Consider the following 25,296-nt stretch of genomic DNA (forward strand, 5'->3'; position numbering starts at 1 on the left):
TGACCGGCATAGCTCGGTATTTTTAGTAAATCGTGTTTTTTGAAAATCATATTTAAATACCAATTACATATTGATAAAATATAAATAATATTTTTCGATTTTACCGACATGATAATAAAAAATATAAATTGTTTACTTAAATAAAAAATCATGAGTGCAATTAGGAAAAAAAAAGGAAAAAATAGTAGATCTGTAGACATGGGATTTGAATCGTGGTCTTCTCGGTCGATCTCGAACTCCCGATTTCCCACCTGAGCTATGACAACTATATTGAAATTTACCTTCGCATTCTAACGATACTGTAGCCATTTTTTCATTGCCTAAAAACAGGGATAAAACAACATTTTCTAAAACTGAATCTTAGCTATATCGATTTATCGCCCCCCGAAATCCCCTGCATACAAAATTTCATTAAAATCGTTGTAGCCGTTTCCGAGATTTAGATTCTATATATATACAAGTATTGCTCGTTTAATAGTATTAGATTAGATTTCATAACAACGACATAATATTGATTTTATTTTCTGTAACAGTATTTTTTATTATTTGCGTAAAAAAAGCTGGTGTTTTAGGTTGATAGTCATCTAAACCATAACGCAATAATATAAATCTAAGATACATTTTTAGCTTCTGCTTCTTTTTGATATATTTCTTGCATTTAGCTTTATAAATAGTACGTAGAATACGTGGTTTAAATTAATACCTCTCGCTTAAGTCAACTCTGTATATGTTTCGAAGTTCATTCGATAAAACCACTTGCCTAATTATAAAAAGTTATAGACCTAATTGTTTTGATTTCCTCAGATCTCATTGGAGCAGCTATATGAGCCTGTGATTAAAATGTTAATATTAACGTTACCAATAACATGATATTGATTTTATTTACCAGGAATAAGATTTTTGATTATTACCATATTATTATTATATTATTCATAACTAGTATATCAGATGAAAATGATAGATACTGTTTGTAATTATTTAGTATCATCTATTCTATAAAATGCGTGTAGGCCATGATTTCATTACACTGTAGAGTTGATATGCAGATAATTGCAGTGTATTCGATTAACTTTAGTAGTCATATTATAGCTGCCGGTTCGCTTGCTTTTTTTTGTTAAAAAAGCAGATGTTCTTCCTTATGCTAGATTTAGTTGATATGGCTCGCAACATTATTAAACACATTTTGTTCACATAATCAGGCAATGTTAACGTATAAGCTATCTTTTGAACGAACTCTTGTAGTTGCCAAGGCAATCCCATACATTGGCATCGGTGCCAGGTCCAACTACAAATTATATAATTGATAAATTCAAAATTCATATATAAATATTTTAATTACAATCACGGTCACACATACAAGATACTTTTATACCTTATGTTGTTCTTAAAACTACAAGTAGGTGCTTTACTAATGGTAAAGATATAAGATATGATTTATAAGTCAAAAATCCCTTTATCTAAGCAGGCTTCAAATTAAACAATAAAAAAATTATTAGGTATATTTTTAGGCTACCACCGATTTGAAATGTACATTATGCAAAGAAGAACTGACAAAAAACTCCGAAGTTACTCTTTTACACAAAAATATCATGCTTTTAATACGAAAATTGTTACCAGAGTTTCACAAATATATTTTTGGCACAATTAAATTGGTCTCAATTTAACCAAATAATACAATTGTTCTGCGTGTCATGCGCTCTCGTTCATACGGAATTTTTAATGAAATAAATGATTTTGTTTATTAGGCACTGCAATGGAGGCCTCCATGTTATTTATGTGGAGCTATTAAATGCAATGAGGATGACGAGATCCGCCTACGATACCGCGTCACATGATCTGTAGAGTTGCCAAAAGAAATGCGCGACGCGAATCGGAGGCGATACAGAAATAACCAGCCGATACAGTTGGAGAATGACTATTTCCTGCGGATATAGGATTAATATTATATTTTTAAATGGATCATATGTTTATAGTTCTAAGAAATTCAGTATAGCCTAATTTACTTTTTATTAGTTTATGTATATAAGGTATTTTATTATAAACATTTATAATTTTTAATTTTATATGTTAGCAAATATTATAATATTCAAAATAACTTTAGTAAGTCTCAGTTACATTCTAGGTTATGTTCGTTTTGCATGCCTAAAACACCATAGCAGTATTACTAAGACGAAGTGATCATAAATGATGTCCATAAAATAACAGAATTCAACTGTCCAATGTTTCGATAAAGTTCTCTTTTTTGTTTGGAAGAAGAAATGGAGATTAATCCGTTACTCCCTTACTGATGAATTCTAAACTATCTCTTGAAAGTTCAGCGATGTTACGTTCAGTCGGTTACTTATTTTCAAGAGCAAATGTCTAAGATAATATTCCAAACGAATCCCAGAAGGCCCTTCAGATAAATTTAGTTCAGTCGTCCATTGCTGTATCATTATCCAATCACGCCGGTCACCGCTCCAGGCATCTCGATATCATATAAATAACTAAACGATACACCACATTACATTTTCTTTATCGTCTCTGGAATAATCTACTGCTATTACTTTTGTGCTAAATATATCTTGTATTGCAATATATACCACTAATAATATTTAAATTATATCTTTGCTTATCTAATACTCGAAGACTCAACTGGGGCAGGGCACAGTCGGAAATTTCCTGCTCAAAATATGGAGCAGCCCGACTGGGGTAGTACCTCGACCTTACAGAAGATCACAGCTAAATAATACTGTTTTCAAGCAATGTTGTGTTCCTGTTGGTGAGTAAGGTGACCAGAGCTCCTGGGGAGAATCGAGCATAGGGTCGGTAATACGCTTGCGATGCTTCTGGTGTTGCAGACGTCTATAAGCTACGATAATTGCTTACCTTCAGGTGAGCCCTACGCTTGTTTGCCGACCTAGTTATAGAAAAAAAGACATCGGGAAAATTTGTTTTAGCAAAATATATATAGTTAATTTTAATACGAAAAATTTATTATACATAACCAGAGTAGTTAGTTTATTTTCAAAGTTACGCACACAAAAGCTTTTACGAATAAAGTAAATGACAACAAAGCGTACGTCAATTTACTTTAAAGTACATAAGTATAACAACAACCGCTCTGCTGTAGTGGTGCGAGTAGTCGCCTAAAACATCGACGGTTTGCGGGTTCGATTCCCGCTCGAGATGGATATTTATTTATTTCATCATCATCATTACAGCCTATACAGTCCACTGCTGGACATAGGCCTCCACAAGTTTACGTCAAAAACAACGCGAACTCATGTGTTTTGCCCATAGTCACCACGCTGGGCAGGCGGGTTGGTGACCGCAGTACTGGCTTTGTCGCACCAAAGGCGCTGCTGCCCGTCTTCGGCCTGTGTATTTCAAAGCCAGCAGTTGGATGGTTATCCCGCCATCGGTCGGCTTCTTAAGTTCCAAGATGATTGTGGAACCTTGTTATCCCTTAGTCGCCTCTTACGACACCCACGGGAAGAGAGGGGGTGGCTAAATTCTTTAGTGCCGTAGCCACACAGCACATTTATTTATTTATTTATATTTGTACAAATATTCCTTTACGGTTTGGACGTCTGTCCTTGTGAGTCTCCCCATTGAACCTCGGAGAGCAAGTTAAGTTGTCCGTCCCGGTTGTTATAATAAATACCTGATAGCCATCCTTACTCATTGTAGTCAACCTATCCGCCAATCCGAATTAAGCTCCAATCCTACTCCTACATAGAGAAAAATATCTATGCTCCGCATTTCGTAAATCCTACGTATACATACGTATGATATATCAATGATATGGTAAGATCGTAGAAGAGTCCTAACTGAGGTAGGGCACAGCCGGAATTTCCTGCTCTAAATATGGAGCAGCCCGACTAGGGTAGTACCTCGACCTTACAGATCACAGCTAAATAATACTGTTTTCAAGCACTATTGTGTTCCTGTTGGTGAGTAAGGTGACCAGAGCTCCTGGGGGGATTGGGGATTGGGTCGGCAACACGCTTGCGATGCTTCTGGTGTTGCAAGTGTCTATAGGCTACGGTATTCGCTTACCATCAGGTGAGCCGTACGGTTGTTTGCCGACCTAGTGAGATAAAAAAAAGAGTGAGGAAATTCCCCTTTCTGGGAATCAACACGCGGACATTATTTGTACCAAACTATCTGTAAATATTTATTTCTTAAATTGTAAATAGTGAATATGTATAATACGTCTCAAACATACAGAACATATTAATATTATTAAATGTTTCTAGAAAAGCTACAATTAAAAAGTTAAAGAAGAAACGATAATTTTATAAATTATTCTTATTATTTATGAACATTATCACTTGGACACTTGTTATTTTGTCCTAATGTAAAGATAAAAATAAGATATTTAATTAGCATAATATAACGTTAGTTTATCAACTACAACACATGAAACACTACTTCATTGAAAATCAACAAATAACTAAAAACATCTGGTTCATTCTTACTGTTGTTATCGCAAAAATAACAATACGAAGTACTTTATTGTTTTGGAATAAAAAGCAAATCAAATGTGACTTCAGTTCCAAAGAGAGAACGCGTAAATTGTTTATACCGAAGATGCCATTGCTTGCTTACTTTCCACAAAATATTAGATTTCATTATTTGTAAACTACAACATTCCTGTCTGAACTAATACTATAAAGAGCAAAGATTTGTATTTTTTAATCTTTGTGTAATAAAAATGCATAAACTCCTGGACTAATTTTAAAAATTCTATCGCCAGGAGGTTGCTGGGTTATCACTGAATGTGAGTGACATAGCCTATAAGAGACCATCCATAAATTACGTCACACGTTAAGTAGGTAGGGTCTAAGAAGTTTGATATTGTGTGACAAGGGGTGGGTAGGGGTCTAACATTTTGTGACATCACATTTCAAATTATAATCTATATATTAATGCGTGAAGTAAAAACTTTGTACCCCTTGTTACGAAAATTGCGCGGACGGGGGAGTATGAAATTTCGTACACTTATAGTTTATATAGAGAAGGAGTGCAGAATGCTAATATTTTTTTTAAAATTATGCATAAAAATATATTAAATCAATAAAAAAACGTAATATATAAACTAGTATGTATAATAATAACTAGTATGTATAATTGTAAGTATTCGAATATGAAATTACAATTAGGTACATGCCTATTATTATTTCTTAAATAACTAAATATCTTATAACATACACACACACGGTCGTCTGCTCCTAAGGAGACACCTCACCACACCACACACCTCCTCCTAACTTAATGCTTGTGTTAGGTAACAGTCGACTGCCAAACCTTTTTTATATAAAATATATAGAATTCATACATATATAAATATATAAATACAAATATTACACCCGTACTCAGGCGGGAATCGAACCCATAACCCGCGGAGCAGAAAGCAGGACTACAACAAATTATCTCAAGTAAGTAGTTTGAGTTGTATTGCTGACGAATTCAAACCAATTGAAATTAAAATATTGTTGAAAATGGTATGTAATAGTTGTGTTTGCTGGCAAACGTAAAAAAACCGACTTCAATTACATCGACAAGTAATACAGGTAGGTAAACGAAAAAATAGTCAAGTAAATATGCACTATCAAAGATTACTCCAAAAGTTGTAAGCAAATCTCGATGAAATTTTAATGTGACCATACGATAAACATCGGCTTTCGATTAAATTAAAAATCATCAAAATCGGTACACCCAGATAAAAGTTACGCGATTTTCGAGGGTTTCCCTCGATTTCTCTGGGACCCCATCATCAGATCCTGGTTTCCTTATCATGGTACCACACTTAGGATAACTTCTTCCGAACAAAAAAAATAATTATCAAAATCAGTTCATAAACGACAAAGTTATCCCCGAAAAAAATGTACGTAAAATATACATATATACGGTTGAATTGAGTAACCTCCTCCTTTTTAGAACTCGGTTAAAAAATTGAAAATGCAAAATATGTCTTATTTAGTGGGGTGTCTCATAAAAATTAATAAAAAAATTCAACCTACTTAAAAAAGAGGGGGTTCTCAATTTAATTTTGTTTAAGGAGAAACGGGACAGATAAAATCGTGTTATCGACACGGGTGAAGTTGCGAGCGGAAAGCTAGTGATATGTAAAATGTGCTAATGAGCTAGTGTATTTATATTGTACGAAAATACAGAAAGAGTCTTATCTAGTTATGTCCATTACTTATGTAGCGATACAATAAGAGCCTGATAAGACCTTAGTAATTAGATCATTTTCGTTACAGTTTGTACTAACATTGAACCTACTTAAACAAAAAAAGTTTAAATTACATTCAAGTATTAACATCGGTCCTACTGCTCTTGGTAACAAACGTAGTAATATGGACTCTATAAGTACTGATAAAGAGATTTTCATTGTAATATGAAACTGAATAGTTACGGGTCTCTGTAAAGAACTCACTATAGACGGCGCCACGGTTCGCTTAAACCGAAAGTAAAAATCATCATATCAAAAATTTCGCTCTAGCGGGTACATCGTTCCATAGCTTAATTGGCTAGAGCGCCGACACGGTCAGTCGGAGACGCGGGTTCGCATCCCGCTGGAGCGGTCAATTTTTGATATGATATTCACAAATGTTTAGAATTCCTAATGTGTGGGTAACACAAAAATAAAATCGTACATACTGATAAATTGATAATAGATGTAACAATTAGCAATATAACGTTAGTTATGGTATTAGATAATTATCCATAGTAAACATGAGACATTTCTATCGTAAGGAGCTGAATGAAGAATGTTGATAAGGCGGCCATCGAACCCTGAGATAAGACAATTACAAATGACTACAGATATTGGCAAATTTATAGCGTCCACAGCGGTGGCTTCTTATTTGCTCGCTTAACAAGTGTGACACGCAATGGAGATTGGAGGGTCAAGAAATACATTGAGGCTTAAATTTATTGTGATTTATTGTTTCTTGATTTCTTGATGACAAGAAAAAGAAAATTTCATCTTTTTGACTTTCTTTTGTATCGGAAAAATGAATAATCAGTTAACGGCTTTTTTTATATGGTCTGTAATAATACTTTTTAATAATACTTTTAAGGCATAGTTTGAAAATGTTTTTGAAATAAGGAAAAAGTTAGTTAAAATACGCGTTTTAGAATAAAACGTGTATTTGAAAACTATAAATATCATGGTTACAATGAGCCACACGCGTATTGTGATTTGTTATTGTGTCTTCGAATAGGAGGAAAAGATCAATTTCTACAATGAAATATTTCGTCGTAGGAAGAAGGAACAAGGAGACGACGGTGCCAAGCACGTGTTTATCTGCTATTTTAGTTTTTTGGAGAGCGTCTGGATGTCGCTAAACTAATTTTAACTACATTTGTATCTGAAAATAGTTCAAAAAGTGTCTCCGTATTCGAAAGTCACGGCTGGATATTGTTTTCGAATAATTCTCCCCGAATAGCCGTTACTGTATTCAAATCTCGATGATTCAAGAGCAAAATTATTTACATTATGGAAGAAAGAAATGAGAGCGATTGTATTCGTTTATATTATTGGAGTTATACAAACATACAATGAGATTACTCCAACACAAATAAGGTTGAGGTCGAACTTCTTTCTTTGATAACAATTTATTTGTTTTAGGGTTACTTATAGTTAATGTACGTACTTTATTGAGTTAAATTATGGTATTAATTAAAAAATGAAAAATTCTTTTTCGAAGTGAAACTTCTTTAGAATCGTTGTGATTTGAATCTCGATGAAACGGAAGTCCGTAACGCAACAAACACATAAATGTACAGGATTAAATCGGTGAGAGAATGAGATAGAAAAAATTATACAGTATTTTTATACGTTTTATATTTATACTAGCTGACCTCGCATACGTTGTTTTACCATATATTTTATTAACCTTCCAACCCCCCCCCCCCCCTCTCCTTATAACTGAGGGGAATGAAAAATAGATGTTGGCCGATTCTCAGACCTACCCGACATGCACACAAAATTTCATAATATTATATTGACCCTCTTAACTCTTATAACTTAGGGGTATGAAAAATAGATGTTGTGCGATTCTCAGACCTACCCAATATGCACACAAAATTCTATGAGAATCCGTCCAAGCCGTTTCGGAGGAGTTTAACTACAAACACCGCGACACGACAATTTTATATATTAGATATTTATAGACTTCTTTCACCGGAAATACAATCGTAGGCTACTTTTCAGAAGTTTCACTTCTGCCGTGTGAATTGCTCACACACACACTATTTTTATATATTTTCAACACACACTTACACGGTCACCTGTTCCTAACATAAGAAAAATAATGCTACAGGTGGTTTACCTGCCGACTACTAGAGCTGCGTTTTTTTTTTCGATACATATACACATATACAAATTAATACATATATTACAATAAAAACCGGAGCGTTTGTGGGATCTATTAAATGCACGCCTGTCCGCATATAACTGCTACATAATTCGATACAAATCTACGGATCGACATTATTATTTGAACATCTGTACTAAAACGAAGATGTTTTCTTTTGAGAGACCAGTAACAACAAGTAATATGAAAAAAATTAAAGACAAGTCCTACTTACGTCAGTTTCTCCCAAATAAAACTAAAATTAATTAGATAACAAAATTTAAATAATATATTTTTTTTTTGTAAATGTGTTTAAATTTGAGTGAATGTACAAAAGGTATTTATTAAGAATTAAAAAATTGAACAAGAAAGAATAAAGAAGTGTGAATAAATTTTAGTACCTATCTAATAAAAAAATATTTCACTAAGTTATCCATGTTGTTTATTATTGACGTTTAAAGATTCGTTATAGTTTCCATTCTTATATATTTTACCTATTAAAGAAGTCTATGATCTTAAAACAACGTGATAAATTTAACTTTAGTCACTTTGCAAGTTTTAGTGCTTTTTCAATTATAAGTAGTATATGGTTCTGATGGAGAACATGTTTCTCAGCTATCCACGATGTTAGTCTTTTAAATAAATATAACTCAAACTTTATTATACCTACTAAATTATAGCTGCACATATTCGACTAAAACTTTACTGGTTTTTAATTGCCTTAACTGTAAAACAACTGTCTGTTGGCGTAATATTAGTTTAACATATGAGACAAAATAAGGATCGCACGCGTGTCGCACGCGTAAAACTATATATATATATATATATATATAGTAACAACTGAATTTACCAATATGAGTTTGTTTGTTTTTTTTTGTCTTAAATCATGAATTTACCTTTCTTATTATCATTTTAAAAACAACAAAAATTAAAAAATAACCTCACTATGTAATTGATAATAATAACTGTTTTTCAAACGTAAATAGAATAAATAAAATCTATCTTTCACGACACTAACAATTATTTAACAATGTTTAATATTCGTATAATATTAATTAATGCTTACAGTATAAACTTATGCCAGTAAAGTTGACATGTACGCACAATTGTACATCAACGAAAACTTGGACCAAGTAACACTTATGCTGTCAAACTTATGTCAGTATCACACACAAAACTTGACAATACGTGACTGAAACACTATTGGCTTAAAGATTGGCGCACCAACTCCAATAATCATCTACGTCTCAAATTCTATTTTTAGGTCCATGGCATTGAACCTGATTTGAAAACAGCCAAAAAGTTTGAAAAGTACAACAGATCAATACAGTGTAAAGTAATATGCTAATATTAATTTCAATATTTTTTTGTTTTCAATCTGAAACGCTACATTCTGTCGTCTGACATGTATCATTGACGGCGAAAATAAGATCAAATATACTAAAGATAATAATAAACATAGATTAACATATCTGTGATACAAAATACAGCCCTTGGCATTGCGCTCCTGTTGTGGAACTACATACATGCAGTCGATATAGTAGCGAGACGAGAATGACCGCTACTTGCCCTCTGATACAGACATGCGTCGTTTCGTTTACTCAGCTATTACGATTCCTTTAAGAAAAGTTTTAAAAATATACGAATTTTTTGGTCATCGTTAGAAATTAAATGTTTGTTGACTACTTAATTGAGTAAATATGTAAATGAATTTTATTAACGTGACGCCTATCTTGAAATTATTATTAAATTGTCATTTGAGTTGTTGACATGTCACATCAACGACTCTACAATACAAAAAGTAATGTGGTATGTGTATACAACAAAATAGCATCAGGCTACGTAATATTAGTTACATTTACTACTTACTTATTAATGCTTACTTAATAACTACATGCATGCACTGCATACTGACATCAGACGTGATTACATCGCTCTAAGTTTCTTTAACTTTGTTACATTTTAATGTATTTTTATAAGTTTATAAGCCTGCGTCAATTAAAGATTAAAAAGAACTCTTAATTTATTATAATTCAAAAACGTTTTATTAATTATTTTGCATTTTAAGGGGAAATTTTACAAAACTAACGAGGCTACGGTTACTTAAAAATACATATCATACATCTTCACGGTTAAATCACAAGAACGTTTTTAAAGTTATACAAAGTCCTAGACATTAGTAATTACTTACAAGGATAGAAGACCGAATAGACTGTATGGTAAACAGGAAAATGAAGAATTAACTTTAAGAAAAATTAACACACAAAAAATTGTTTAAAGCTGACATTATTACTTCACTGCATTACTGCATTTTTTATTCGCTTGTAAGCAATGATATATGACAATAAAGCCAGTTTGTGTCAAGAAAGGTATTTGCGGCTTTAATCTAGACTTGTAGTACATTAATATAGATTAGTGGTTGTCGGTAACAACCGGTTAATGGAAATTCCTGCGCTTTCTATATTAACGACACTTGATGCAACTTGTAGCGTCTCTGGTTTCCCGGAAAGTACTCTATAATAGACTGGATGAGCTCGACACCATGGAGCCAGTTATGAATTCTCCCAGTTTAGAGTTTGAAATGATACATTAAAATTATCTTTAGAATACATTTACTTTATTAATAAACTTTATGATAACCGCATATATATTTGTTAATTATCTATGTGTCAGATTAGTTGCAACTTATAGTTATTTTACCCATATCTGCTTTATTATCAATTGTAGAGTAATAGTTTACAGCGCCTTACCTGAAAGTTAGAGCCTCGGAATCATAGACACGCTTACGCCTTCTCTTGTATGTCATAAATTAACTTCTACGATTAACGCTTTGAAGCAAATAAAATTTTCATCAACCTTATTATAAATTGTCTCTATTGCTTGTTATATTTATTTTAACTTATATTTCGTAAAGCATACCTAAATAATCACTAAATAACTCAACGTCGTCCGCCTTTTTAACGTGGCAATAAAGCTAACGAGAATGTACGTAATGAAATCTATTTTCATTCAAAATTTTATGCTCAATTTCCGAGACAAACTACGTCAATTCGATTCTGTTTAACGTGACTACATACAGCGAAATAGCAATCAAAGGAATCAGCATCTGTCTGTGAATATAATGTGATTTTAGGGTTCCGTACCTCAAAAGGGAAAAAAGGAACCCTTATAGGATCACTTTGTTGTCCGTTTGTCTGTCAAGACGCTTTTTGAACGCGTGGAGGTATCAAGGTGAAATTCATATCAAATACTCAGGTCTACTGTCCCTTGGAGCTGTGAAAAAATCAAACTTCTAAGCCAAACGCAATCAAAAAATACAGCCGTTTATGCTGCAAATTTTCGACACTCACAAATGAATTAATACCTAAAGAGTACTTTTTTTACGCAGAGGAAATCTTCAAAAAGATGCCCGGCTCTTGGGGTAGAAACGGGTTATATGGGATTCTTACCCACTAAAATCTCTGCGATGACCGTCTTCGACACGAAGTTGGAGGAGCTACGGGATCGCTTGCGTATGCGCATCCGCTGCTCCACCCGTGCCTCGCCCCACCCGAGATTGTTGGAGCACGTCATAGAGGACAAGCATTATAATGCTCCCAACAAACTGCTCGTTTGAGCAAGCAACAGCACGAGGCCGACTGGGCTGTTCAATAATGAACGTGCGAGTCCCCTCTCACACGTCTCCAGCCAGAAAAGGAGGGTGTAGGCCCAATTTATTGTGCCCCGGGCATTGAAGGGTCAAATAAGCGACAAAGCCTTCGTCCTCCACGTCACCTAAAGAGTACTTACTTTGATTTGGTTCGAAGCAATGTCTTATAACACAGATAAAGGAATTTTTTTTTGTACGGAACACTCGTTGCAAGAGTCTGACTCGGACTTGGCCGGTTTTTCATATTTATATAATAATTATAATATTAATATATTATTTAGGAATCTAATAGAGCATGAATAATTAAAAATTTTAGTGGAACAAAACGTATTTCAATACTATTCAACATAGCACGATATGATATTAAGAACATAGTAACACGATAAATAACAATTGATGCCTAGGTAATTAAAAAAATTCTTAAAATTATCGCCCAACAGAAGTGGCTTGAACCCTTTTCCTAAATTGGTAAATGTACCTTAGAACAACCAAAGAATTTCAACTCAATTCAATGATGTTATATATCGATTTTTCTTATTACAAAATAATTTCAAATATTTTATTTTTTAACTCTTATGTAGTTATGTATCAAGAAACTAGTAAGTTTAAATTAAAGTACATCACATGATGTGTTGTCGTTAACAATGACACAACAACGTTATAATATCTAGAATAAAGAGTGAAACGAAATTATCTCAAGCAAACCGATCAATCTCCTTCTGAACGGAATCTACCGTGATTCGCTGGCACAACTGAAAGCCATTAAACAAATCAATCAATCAAAATATATACAAAAAAACACGAGTATTTATGTAATTTATTTTTATCACATATACGATAATTATAACTTGTGCATACAAGTAAGGCATCTTACATTACAAAGTTACATATAAAACAAAATAATATGTGCATAATAATATTATTTCAAACAAATAATAGCAATTAATTTTAATTCGTAAAGTGATATGACAGACGTGTATAATATTTTTTTATATATAACTAGGTTGGCAAAAAAGCGCACAAGCGACTTCTGAAACGCCAGAAGCGTCGCAAGCGCGTTGCCGACCCTATTCCCAATTCCCACCAGAGCTCTGGTTAACTTACTAACCAACAGGAACACAACACTGATCGAAATATATATGTATTATTGAGCTGTGATCTTCTGTAAGGTCGAGGTAGTACGGTAATATTCAAGGCGAGCTACTCCATATTTTGAACAAGAAATTTCCTGCTATGTCCTACCTTACGTGCTTACCTACGTTTAAAGTAGCAAGCGGTTGCGTTTAAATAGTAAACCAGTCAAATACTATAATTAGTTTATAATTCCTAATTCTAACATTACAATTAGCTCTGGGTAATATTCTAGTTATACTCATCACAAACTATTTTGCCTTATCTAAGTAAAACTCTTCAAATCACAATAACAAAAAAATTGTAATTATATTATTAATTTATACTGTTCGATGTAATTAATACACTAGAAACGACAATATTTTTTGCTGCTGAAATCATATATATGTTATTGTTTGAGTACATGAAAATCGTAATATTTGATTTTATAATTTTTTTATTTCTTGCCTATGCCGTGTGGTGTCGGCCGAGCAGAATAGCACCACCCCCTTTCTTCCCATGGGGATCGTAAAAGGCGACCGAAGGATAAAACCTAGCCCAAAATCATCAGAGTCCTGGAGAAGGAAAACTTCATTTGAAACCCGGAATGGGGTCCCCATCAAGCATTCTTGGCATAGCTCTAAGATGCAAAAGATTCCTGCAGCCGAACTGGCTCCACACGTATCGACTCGTCGTTCCTGTGCGCCTAGCCAGTGAGGTCGAGAGGGTGGCGCAGAGCTTAGGCAACATTGCCTTTACCTGAAGAGTGTCCTAGGCGACACAGTGTCTGTCTGACACTGTCTAAATCGTCTGTAATAGACGGACTAAGACCAATGATGAATGATGATATTTCTAGCCCGTTACTAGGCTTTTTTCAAAGAATAAAAAATATCAAAAGAACAGACGCTGCAAACAATTCCTTAATAGTTCTATGGGCCTTATATCCGATCACTGGAAAAAAACTAAAATCGAAAGAGAAGAGAGTGGAAAATGGGTTAAATTTAATATGAAAGTAATTCGTCAATGCTTACTATACATATAAAATAAAATGGTAGGAAAGTCAAAACTGTACATTGAATATTTTTTTAAAAGAATAGTTGGGGCGTGATCTATAATCGACACCGAAGCCAAAAATATGGTTTTTAGATTTTTTGTCTGTTTGTCTGTATATCTGTATGTATGTCCGGGATAAACTCAAAAAGTACCGCATGTATTTACTTCAAATTTGGCACGAATATTATTAAGAAGTTGGGTCGACATATAGGCTACATATTATCATGCTATCACCTACCAGGAACGAGCAGTGAACCTTTATTTCCTCAACGCATTCTGTAACAACGTGTAATCTAACGACGCATATTTGAATGTTGTTGTTATTATGTTAATAACCATGCTATATATAAGCTAGCTTCACACTATAAAAATCACGCAATGTAAGTAACTAAGCCGATAAACATAATTAAATGAATATAAGTAGACAAGACAATTTTAAAGCAGCGCCATCTATGAGATTTTTCTGTAGATATGAAATGTAAAGAAAAAACGGGTAAATAAATGTTATTATAATAGGTATAATCGTAGGTATTTTTGATGCTGTATAGCGTTCACGCAGACGACGTCGCGGGCAGCAGCTAGTAACAAAATATTAGGAGAGTAACTACGAATAAAATTTACCTTTGACTACTTTTTAACTAAATTTAATACACAAACAAATTTTATAAAAAAAAAGTTAAAAAAAAAAGAAATAGAGTAAATAAATTTCTTGAATGATAATTTTGATAAGAAATAATAAAAACTTTATCTACAAATGAGTACGTGACATCCTTTTTTAATATGTTATACATAATAAATAACTTTCTTAATTATGTTGAACTTTAATTATTTAACAAATGAATTTTTAATAAATTAATAATTATAATTCTTTCTTTACATTAGACATAATATACAATAATAATAATCCTATATTAAAAATCCTATATTATATACTTATGCTATAAACAATGTCCCCATCATAAGAGTCGATTCTGTTCGAGACCTAGGGGTGATACTAGATTCCAAAATGACTTTTGTAAATCATATCGATACAATAATTTCTAAAGCATATAGTCAACTAGGTTTCATATCACGAGTTAGCAATACCTTTAAAAATATAGGTTGTATCAGAACTTTATATTTCTGCTTCGTTCGAACTATACTGGAATACGCTTGTAGTATATGGGCCCCTGTATACAATGTACATATCGACAGAATTGAATCGCTCCAGAAAAAATTTATAAAACTTTTGAATTTCAAAACTTACAGAACCTCTCCCACCTATGTTGATTCATGTAAACACTACCAAATTGAATCCCTATGCCAACGTCGTAAGCAGTACGATATTGTCTTATTACATGATATTGTAAGTGGGAAAATAGATTGCAGCGAGCTTTTATCCCAGATTGAATTCCGAATTCCATCAAGACGGTCTAGACATATTAAACCATTGTTCCATACACCTCAAGTAAGAACTAATTACGCACGTAACTCGGTCATCTGCCGTATTGTCAATACGTACAATACGCAGTATCCAAAATTAGACCTTTTTTGCCCAAGAACAAAGACGGCACTTAAAAAAGAAATCAAAAAGATGCATTTTTCGTAGTATCATCAATAATATTCTAAACCAGCACCTACAGATTTATGCACAAACCCACACAAATACACCTTCATCTTACATACACACACCTACACTAATACACCTCCATCTCACATGCACACACCTACACGAACACACATTCACATCTTCATGTCATGCACTCACCTCTAACTGCAGTGGATAAGACGGAACATAGCCGTTTACTTTTTTTACTTCTTATTATTATATTTTTTAAATATAGTGTCTAGTTATGCATTTTATAATGATTAATTCTCTTTCATATCAGTGTGATCCTATTTTGGCCATTTTTATGCATTATATTGTAACATACTATTGTATTATAACGCTGTTGGATTGCCTAATAAAACAAAATAAAAATAAAAAATAAAATATAATCTAGCGTATATTATTACTTATCATGTATTGTCTATCTTTGTTAACATTCTAATAAAGATTACGTACATTCAAATATTTTAGAAGATTATTATAAACAGAGTTAAAATCGGAACATTTTCCCGCAAATTAAGTGTATACCTATTTAACTTACAAGCCAATTACCATAACTATGTCCCACATTTAATACCCGGCACTTGTGTATTGGGTATTTTTTGAACGCAAATATGATTGATTATTACTCGGGGTGTAATTGTAAAAGTCTCATTCAACAATCACCTCATCAATTTGAGGATCGATCTTATTCATTCGTACCTAAGTTTTGTCAAGTTTCATAAAAATTACGTATCTTTTGTAGAATAAACATAATTTTTGAGATAAAATTTTTCACACAAGACAATATGTAGTTAAAACTTACCAAATACACATAGTTTTAACATTAAAAGCTATTTTTAGAAAATAAAATTTTAATTTATTGTGTATGTTATTTTTGTTACATATTCTTTCTTTCAAAATGCGGCGTTGTCATACTGACTTCTGTTAAATTTAGTGAACTGATTATTGAAATAATTTAATTAAATAAGGAAAGTGATAGTGACTAGCCAGAAATACTTCTGGAAATAAAACACTGCAAAAAATTACATCATTAAGTGACCTTAATTAACCTTTATTTTGAAATAGTAATAAATTTACTAGAATAGATTTCATTGGAAAAATTTGCACATTAAAATCGTCAGTCCGTTTTTAATTTATATATTGTTAAATTCATTATCTAATTGAATCGTTACAGTTTTTGAATGTGATTTAAATGATTGATATAGTTGGCATCTTGAGAGATTTATTATTAAAGGTCGTCCACGTTTAGCTTCCTTGAAATTTAAGAAAAAATTTAAATAATTATTATTATAATTAATTTAAATTTTAATTCTATTTACTAATTCTAAATCATATAAATTTTATCTAAAATATAAATCATCAACAATTCAACAGATAATAATTTGCCATTAATTGATTCTAGGCAACAGTTTGAAATAATCTCACTGTAGAGCTTAGCACTTTAAGCTTCTTCTCCTATGAAAGAGAACGGTCGGAGAATAAACCCTTGTACTACTCCACTACGACTTCGTCTTAGCACGTGTCTAAAAATTTCTTTCAAAACATACATCTTCTAATTATTATTTTTTTACCGAACGTAAGACAAATTTCAAAAACTTGCAAACTCATCGGTGACAACCCAAATTGAACACGCGGCCTGAATTATTCTCGGTAAAATTAGATCGTATGTGTGAAAATCTTTTTAATTACCTTCAGACTCGTGCCCAATAACTATGTGAGGTCAATGACAACTGTTTTAAATTATACTCACTAGAAAGTATTTACTTACACTTGCTTTTAATAGCAAATCGTAAATATTGATGACTTTTGAGTTAAAAGCGCTTTTTGATACTAATGGCACTTTAGACACGTCTTTTACGATTATTTATTAAGGATTCCTTGCCATTTGTGGTTTAAATTTTTACAATTATACCTTTGCTGCGGTCAATATTATCACATCAACATCTACAATCAATCAATATTAAGCTGTGTGGCTACGGTAGTAAAGAATATAGCCACCATCTCTTTTCCCGTGGCGGTCGTAAGAGGCGACTAAAGGATAACACAGTTTCACTAACACCTTGGAACTTAAAAAGCCGACCGATAGCGGGATAACCATCCAACTGCTGGCTTTGAAATACACAGGCCAAAGACGGGCAGCAGCATCTTCGGTGCGATAAAGCCAGCCCTGCTGTCACCAACCCGCCTGCCCAGCGTAGTCACTATGGGCAACACACATGAAATCACGCCAGTTTTGACGCGAAGTCCTGCAGTGAACTGTGATAGGCTGAAGTGATGATGATGATACAATCAATAGATTAAAAAAAAATTAAAAAAAAATCCTAGAAACAAATAACTATAAATATATGTATTGAAGAAACAAATACCTAACATTAGTTTTATAAAAAGTAATTAGTAAGTGTAGGAGAAAGGGAGGCTCTTCTCCTAAATGGAGAGGATGTCACAAGCTGAATCAATCAAGAAATCAAAAAACTTATATAAAGTTATGTAGGTACTTTTTAGACACTTCGATTTAGTTAACAGCCATTACTCATGTTGAAATAAATTATATTTTATGGTAATAAATTTAACCGGAGTATCATTACAGATCCGTTTAATATACGAGTAAATAACACTCTCTTGTAAGGTGCATCCTCCGGCGGGATGCGTTTGTCGATATAATTACATACTAGCCAGTCATAGTACCAGATAGGTGGCATGTATATGAAGGATGAAGATTTTAATTATAAAATCTAACATCTAGCTGGCAGCGGCTTGCGGCAGGACGTTAAATTGTGTCTTAAAAGTTTTTTAAATTTAAACTAGTACTAGACTCGTAGGGGTCTTAATACAACTGACGAGACAGAGGTTTTTGTAAACATTTCACAGTATTACCTATTGAGTAAGTTACTCATACTTTCTGAATTATTAAGCGAATTTGATAATCTCTTTTTCAAAATACTGTATTCAAATAAAAGGTTTTATTCCAATGTAATCAATATTTTGTATTCACATATTCACATTTGGTAACATTATAGGTGTTACATTTACAATTAAATGAATTTATACATAACTGTGTTGGCTTGCAAACGAAAAAAAAAAAGACTTTATTTACATGAACCAGTAACACAATGTAGGTAAACAAAACAATAGTCAAGTAAACAAGCGTTAAAAATGATTACTCAAAAAATTGTAATCAGATCTTGATCAAATTTAACTACAACTACAAGACAAGCATCAGCCTTCGATTAAAAAAAGAATCATCAAAATCGGTACACTCAGAAAAAAGTTATGAGGTATAATACAACGTAGATCGACGAATAAGTAGACAATTAGGTACGCATTATTAGCAATAACTCAAAAAGTACTAACCAGATCTTAATTAAATTTAAACGCAATCACATCACACCCGCCAGCTTTCGATTAAAAGAAGAATCATCGAAATCAGTCCACTCAGTGAAAAGCTTTGTGGTAACATACATACAAAAAAAATCAAGTCGAATTGAGAACCTCCTCTTTTTTTAAAGTCGGTTAAAAACAGGAATGCTACGTACAACTGCATAATTAACTTGATATAATAGGGTGCAAGTTTAGTCAAAGCATTACGTGCGCTTGCTTTTGCATGCTATATAGAAACCTGTTTTTTTTTTTCTAGTTCTATTCTAGTTTTCAATGACATTAATTATATATTTTGTTTTGTAGACGGAAACAATTCCCTACTCATTTGTGCCAAATTGCTTTTATTAGATAACATACATTCAATAATTACTTATATAGTAACTGTATATGAATGAGAGCATAATAGTAATATTAAATTGTTATTCGTATGAACAATACCCAGTAAAGTTTTTAAAATTAACCATTGTTTAGTTTTAACAGGTTAAGTCAACGGTAGTAAACACGATTAAGTACATTTTGTAATGTGTTCAGTTATATTTGTTTATTAAATAGTTACTTTGTTGTTTGGGAGAGTTAAGTGTGTCTTCTATTAGGTGATTGTATTCTTGTGATTTTAAAATACACATCATCATCATTTCAGCCTATTACGGTCCTCTGCTGGACATAGGCCTCCATAAGTTCACGCCAAAAACGGCGTTTTGCCTATAGTCACCACGCTGGGCAGGCTGGGTTGGTGACCGCAGGGCTGGCTTTGTCGCACCGAAGACGCTGCTGCCCGTCTTCGGCCTGTGTATTTCGAAGCCAGCAGTTGGATGGTTATCCCGCCATTGGTCGGCTTTTTAAATTCCAAGGTGATAGTGCAAAAATACACAACACAATTCTAATAAAAAGCTTTAAGCTTTAGACAAGTAAGTAAGGCGGTAGCTAAATATTACTAAAATTATATTTTAGGCCTATCGAGAAAGATTAAAAAAAAATTTTAGGTTGGTTTGACGGCGTTTACATTTATATAAAACAGTTTATTTTAAGGTAACTAAAAGAAGGAATACTTTACAGAAGATTCAGAAAAATACTAGACAATAAGGACAAAAAGAAGGATGTTTATGATGAAGGATGAACCTTCATATTTCAAATGAAGGTTTTCAAAAAGTCATAATGGGAATTTAAAACAAATTTAAGTGAATTAGTGAATTTTACCTTTTTCATCAGCGGGATTTGGTGTTCTAGTGACATTTGTAATTCCTGTGAACTCATATATTGTTTAATTTTTGCACACGATCTGTCTTTAACAGCACTATTATTCCTCAACTGTCCCACAACAATATATATGTTCAACAACACTGCGCTTATTTTTTATTCAGACACCAAAGTAAAATATTCCACAGTATAAGCCTGATTAAAATATCGTTCCGTTTCGCTTTTAGGACTTTCTAAATATTTTAATTTATTTTTTATGTTAATAAAATTATTTTTGCGGGTAGTTACTATATTCGGAATGATATATCGGTATGCACGGCCGCCCGATGCCAGTGCGTGAGACGAATGAGTTGAATGTTGATACGGTCAGAGGCTCAGAGCGCCCGGCGCCGGTCGCGCTGCGCTTGCGCATCGCACAACACCAATTCTAGACATCTAATCAACTATAATGGCCAATTCGCTTACTTTTGTTTACACAAATTAAGTTAGTGGCAGATAATCCATCGATCCCGTCGATATGAATGTTAGTATGTCGACGAGGGTAATTATACAGTATAAATAAGTCTCACGCCGACGCTGCGTGATGTTCACGCACCGACGCGTGATATGAAAGCGCCCTCGAAGATCCAGCCACCATAGACGTGCAGCCAGTTATGTTTATTGTAATACCATTAAAAATCAGGTTCTTAAAGTATCGCGTTTATTAAACAGTGTTTTAAAATATGGTAACCCCATTATTTTATTATTATTGGTTTATTTTAAATACTATATTACCAATCAGGTTTAGCCAGCAATTCAAAAAAATATCTTTTGAAACAATAATAAATAGTCTCTCAACCTTCTACTATATTTTTACACAAAATTATTATTTTATGACTGTAGGCTTTAATTTATCTTATTGACGACGCGTTGGTACAGTTACAATTTTGCTAATGGTCACGGGTTCGAATTTTTAGTAAGGCCCCATACAATATGTGATGAAAAAGATAAAATTCACTAACTCACTTATTTATTTATTTTTGTGACATGTTATTGTCTAATGCGGTATACATATGTCTTATTATTTACGGTCACTAGGTAATGTTATGTCAGTCACTAATTAGCTCACGAGATAATATTTCATGGGTCCCTGACAAGTCATCGTTATGTTCAACTTTGACTTGTTCCATTTGACATTATATTGACATTATATTGACATATTTAAATGTTTTTTTTTTTTTAATAATTATTACAGTAAAATAAAAATGAAACAAAAATTTACCTTTCAGATTTTTACAAAAAAGATTGCAGAATTAAGAAAAAATGTCAGAGAATTAGGTACATAAAGTTAAGGATATTTATTTTTTTCATTAAATTAATAAGTAACATCATCATATCGTATCATCACTGCATCACTACCATTGGTAAAAGCTCTTTTAGGTCTTTTTAAAATTGTTTTATATTTTTTTAGTAAATACACAAGACAACAATGTAGTTCATCGTAACTACGGAAAGAAATAAAGATACGTATAAGTTAAAAGTGATATTTTGATAAATAATACTGACCACTGACAACGAGCGTGTAAAGACTTTTTTAAAAGTAGTTTGATGACTGTTAACTGAGGAGGAATACGTTAACAACAGCATTTAGACTCCGTTTCGGTCACTTTCCACTTAATAAGTTTGTTTACCTAATGAAGAAGATACCATCTCCTATGTGTACCGAATACAGCATCATTGAAGATGCAGTTCACGTTATGATTGAATGTGTCCGAAATTAAGTTATCAGAAATGATATGCTGCAAATAACACAAAATTTTAAAGAAGTTAAATAAATAAATAAATAAACGCTTCACACTCAACACTTCACTTTCTCCTGTGTTGGGGGTCCGGAAACACACACAATACACATGCACAAACGCGCAGACCACGACAAACATCTATATTCGCTTCAGCCTGTAATATCCCACTGTTGGGCATAGGCCTCTTTCCCCATGTAGGAGAAGGATCAGAGCTTAATCCACCACGCTGCTCCAATGCGGGTTGGCGGATATATTCCCTACTATGAGTAACGATCGCTATCAGGTGTACATGATAACAACCGGGACCGACGGCTTAACGTGCTCTCCGAGGCACGGTGGGGAGACCCACAAGGACTGCACAAACACCCAGACCATGGCAAACATCTATATGGCCATTACAAATATCTGTCGTGAGCGGGGATCAAACCCGCGACCGCCAGCGCAACAGTCAGTACTGTGATCGCAGCGCCAACGTGTCGTCAAGTTGGAGGTTGTAATTCAATTTTGGCTTATCCTCTTTCAGAACCAGTTAAACTATTGTATAAGATTGTAAACATTGGTATGCGACGACGACTTCATTAATTTTCTTGTATGTAGCATGTGTGGTGTTCCTATGGAGTAGCGTAATTCTTATGGACTAAAACACCTTAAATAAAGAAAAAAAAGTGTGTTTACTTATGTATGCACGTAAGAAGTTATACTTCATTGCCTAGCTAACTTCACTTCTTCATCGTTGAAGCTAACTTCAGGGTGTCGTTTTTTTTTTGTAAAGGTATACGCGCACATTGTAAAAATTTATTCTCATATTTTTTTCCTAACACGCCAAAAAAAGTATAGCTTCACAATAATTGTATTTGCTCACAAACGAAAAAAAAAAAACCGACTTCAATTACATCGACAAGTAATACAACGTAGGTCGACGAAAAATTAGTCAAGTCAATTATATTATACGCGTTATCAAAGATTACTCAAAAATTACTTATCAGATCTCGATGAAATTTAAATGTGACCACATGATAAACATCAGCTTTCGATTAAATTAAAAATCATCAAAATCGGTACACCCAGTAAAAAGTTATGCAGTGTAATACGACGTAGGTCGACGAAAAAATAGTCAAGTAAAAACGCATTATTAGATATAACTCGAAAAGTAGTTGTTAGATTTCAAACAAATTTACATGGGACTAAATGACACGCACCACCTTTCAATTAAATTTTTTTTTGTCGAAATCGGTGCACTTAGTCAGAAGTTCAAAAAAATACAGTCGAATTGAGAACCTCCTCCATTTTTGGAAGTCGGTTAAAAAAAGTATTTTTATTTATTTTACACGTACACGTACTTTAAAAAATGATTAATAAAATACAAAAACATTGTATGATTTAAGATTATATAAATAAATAATTATAATTTATAAAAATAAAAAATTATAAAAATTAAATTAAAACGTAAATTAATTACTATGGGTATAAATACCATAGAAAACACGAATAAGCAAATCATATAAGTGTAAACAATAAAATTTAACTAGCTCGTTGGTGCAGTTCGTAGTGGCCCTACACTCTGCTTCGCGAGTTGTGGGTTTGATTCCCGCCTGTCTGGGTGTAATATGTGTAATTATTTATTATTTTTATGTATTTTTATTAAATAAATATAAACAAAAAAATAGACAGCTTGAGAACTAGAAATTGATCAATACAAATTCATATAATTTGTGAGCCAGATAACGAGAGTATATGATTCACTACGTGGGAAGATGCGAGATGCACGAATACAAAGATTTCCGTCATTAGCATTTGTTTTAACTTATTTAGTTGTATCCAAAATTCGTTGGTTTACTTCTTCTCTATCTGATAATCTCATCTCTACATTTTGAGTTACTCGACTTCTCGTTAATTTTTCTTAATCGATTGTTTCTGCCCTTTTTGTTGCAAATTAAAATAAAGAATATTATCTTCTACTATTTTTGTATATAAATATAAAGATGTTATTTGTAGAATTTATAAGTTTCTCTCGTTACTAGCTTTGTACATTACCTGCGTTCAAAACAAATGTTTAATACCAAACACGTGTATATTATATCTGAATGATATATCTATCAGAAGCCGGTTCGATTACAGTTGATATGAAACAAAATAACAAATAAAAACTCAGTTGTCTACTATATCTATCTATCTAATACTATTAAACGAGCAATTCTTATATATATAATATGGATCTCGGAAACGGCTCCAACGATTTTCATGAAATTTAGTATGCAGGGGATTTCGGGGGCGCTAAATCGATTTAGCTGGGATTCATTTTTGGAAAATTCGTTTCATACCTATTTTTAGGCAATGAAAAAAATTGGCTACAATATCGTTAGAATACGAAGCTAAATTTCGCATTTGTCATCATTACAGCCTATACAGTCCACTGCTGGACATAGGCCTCCACAAGTATACGTCAAAAATAACGTGAACTCATGTGTTTTGCCCATAGTCACCACGCTGGGCAGGCGGGTTGGTGACCGCAGTACTGGCTTTGTCGCACCGAAGACGCTGCTGCCCGTCTTCGGCCTGTGTATTTCAAAGCCAGCAGTTGGATGGTTATCCCGCCATCGGTCGGCTTCCTAAGTTCCAAGATGGTTGCGGAACCTTGTTATCCCTCAGTCGCCTCTTACGACACCCACGGGAAGAGAGGGGGTGGCTAAATTCTTTAGTGCCGTAGCCACACAGCTGTCAATAAAGTTGTAATAGCTCATCAGGTGATAAATCGGCCGGTCGGGATCGCTCGAGAAGACCACAGTTCAAATCCGCATATCCGGGGATGGATTGTTTTTTTTTCCTTTTTGTTCTAATTGCATTTATGATTTTTTATTCAAATAATTATTATGTCGGTAAAATCGGAAAATATTATTCATATTTTATCAATAAATAATTCGTATTTAAATATGATTTCCAAAAAAACGCGATTTACTAAAAATACCGAGCTAAGCTCGGTCACCCAGGTACTATCTACCTAAATATCACAAGGAATGTATGCGTTAGATACAAATTTTCGCCCTGAGCTAGACTAACAAACAAGACAACTTACAGTGAACCAGTTGAACCCTAACTGTACCAGAAATAAACGCCAGACGTGCCCTGTATCTCATATGTACTAAGCCACAAGCATTCATTGCAACATGGTAACCGATATCACCCTAC

The 25,296-nt window shown here is 33.2% G+C and overlaps 1 protein-coding gene across 3 annotated transcripts in view; it reads right to left on the minus strand.

The window, feature by feature from the left end:
• The window catches only part of LOC123659669 (glycogen-binding subunit 76A), a 52,315-nt gene that overhangs the window by 3,313 nt on the left and 23,706 nt on the right, over positions 1-25,296 (minus strand). The window contains exon 1 of one of the 3 annotated variants that reach the window (XM_045594865.1): positions 20,330-20,977. The exons of 1 other annotated variant lie outside the window; for it this stretch is intronic. In XM_045594865.1, coding sequence (XP_045450821.1) covers positions 20,330-20,386 — 57 coding nt within the window. In that variant the 5' untranslated portion in view covers positions 20,387-20,977. Of the gene's footprint in view, positions 1-9,417; positions 10,006-20,329; positions 20,978-25,296 lie in introns of those variants that run through there. One more of the 3 variants, XM_045594866.1, reaches the window with a different exon arrangement.

The sequence above is a fragment of the Melitaea cinxia genome, chromosome 14 (genome assembly GCF_905220565.1).
Source record: "Melitaea cinxia chromosome 14, ilMelCinx1.1, whole genome shotgun sequence".
NCBI classification, from domain to species: Eukaryota; Metazoa; Arthropoda; class Insecta; order Lepidoptera; family Nymphalidae; genus Melitaea; species Melitaea cinxia.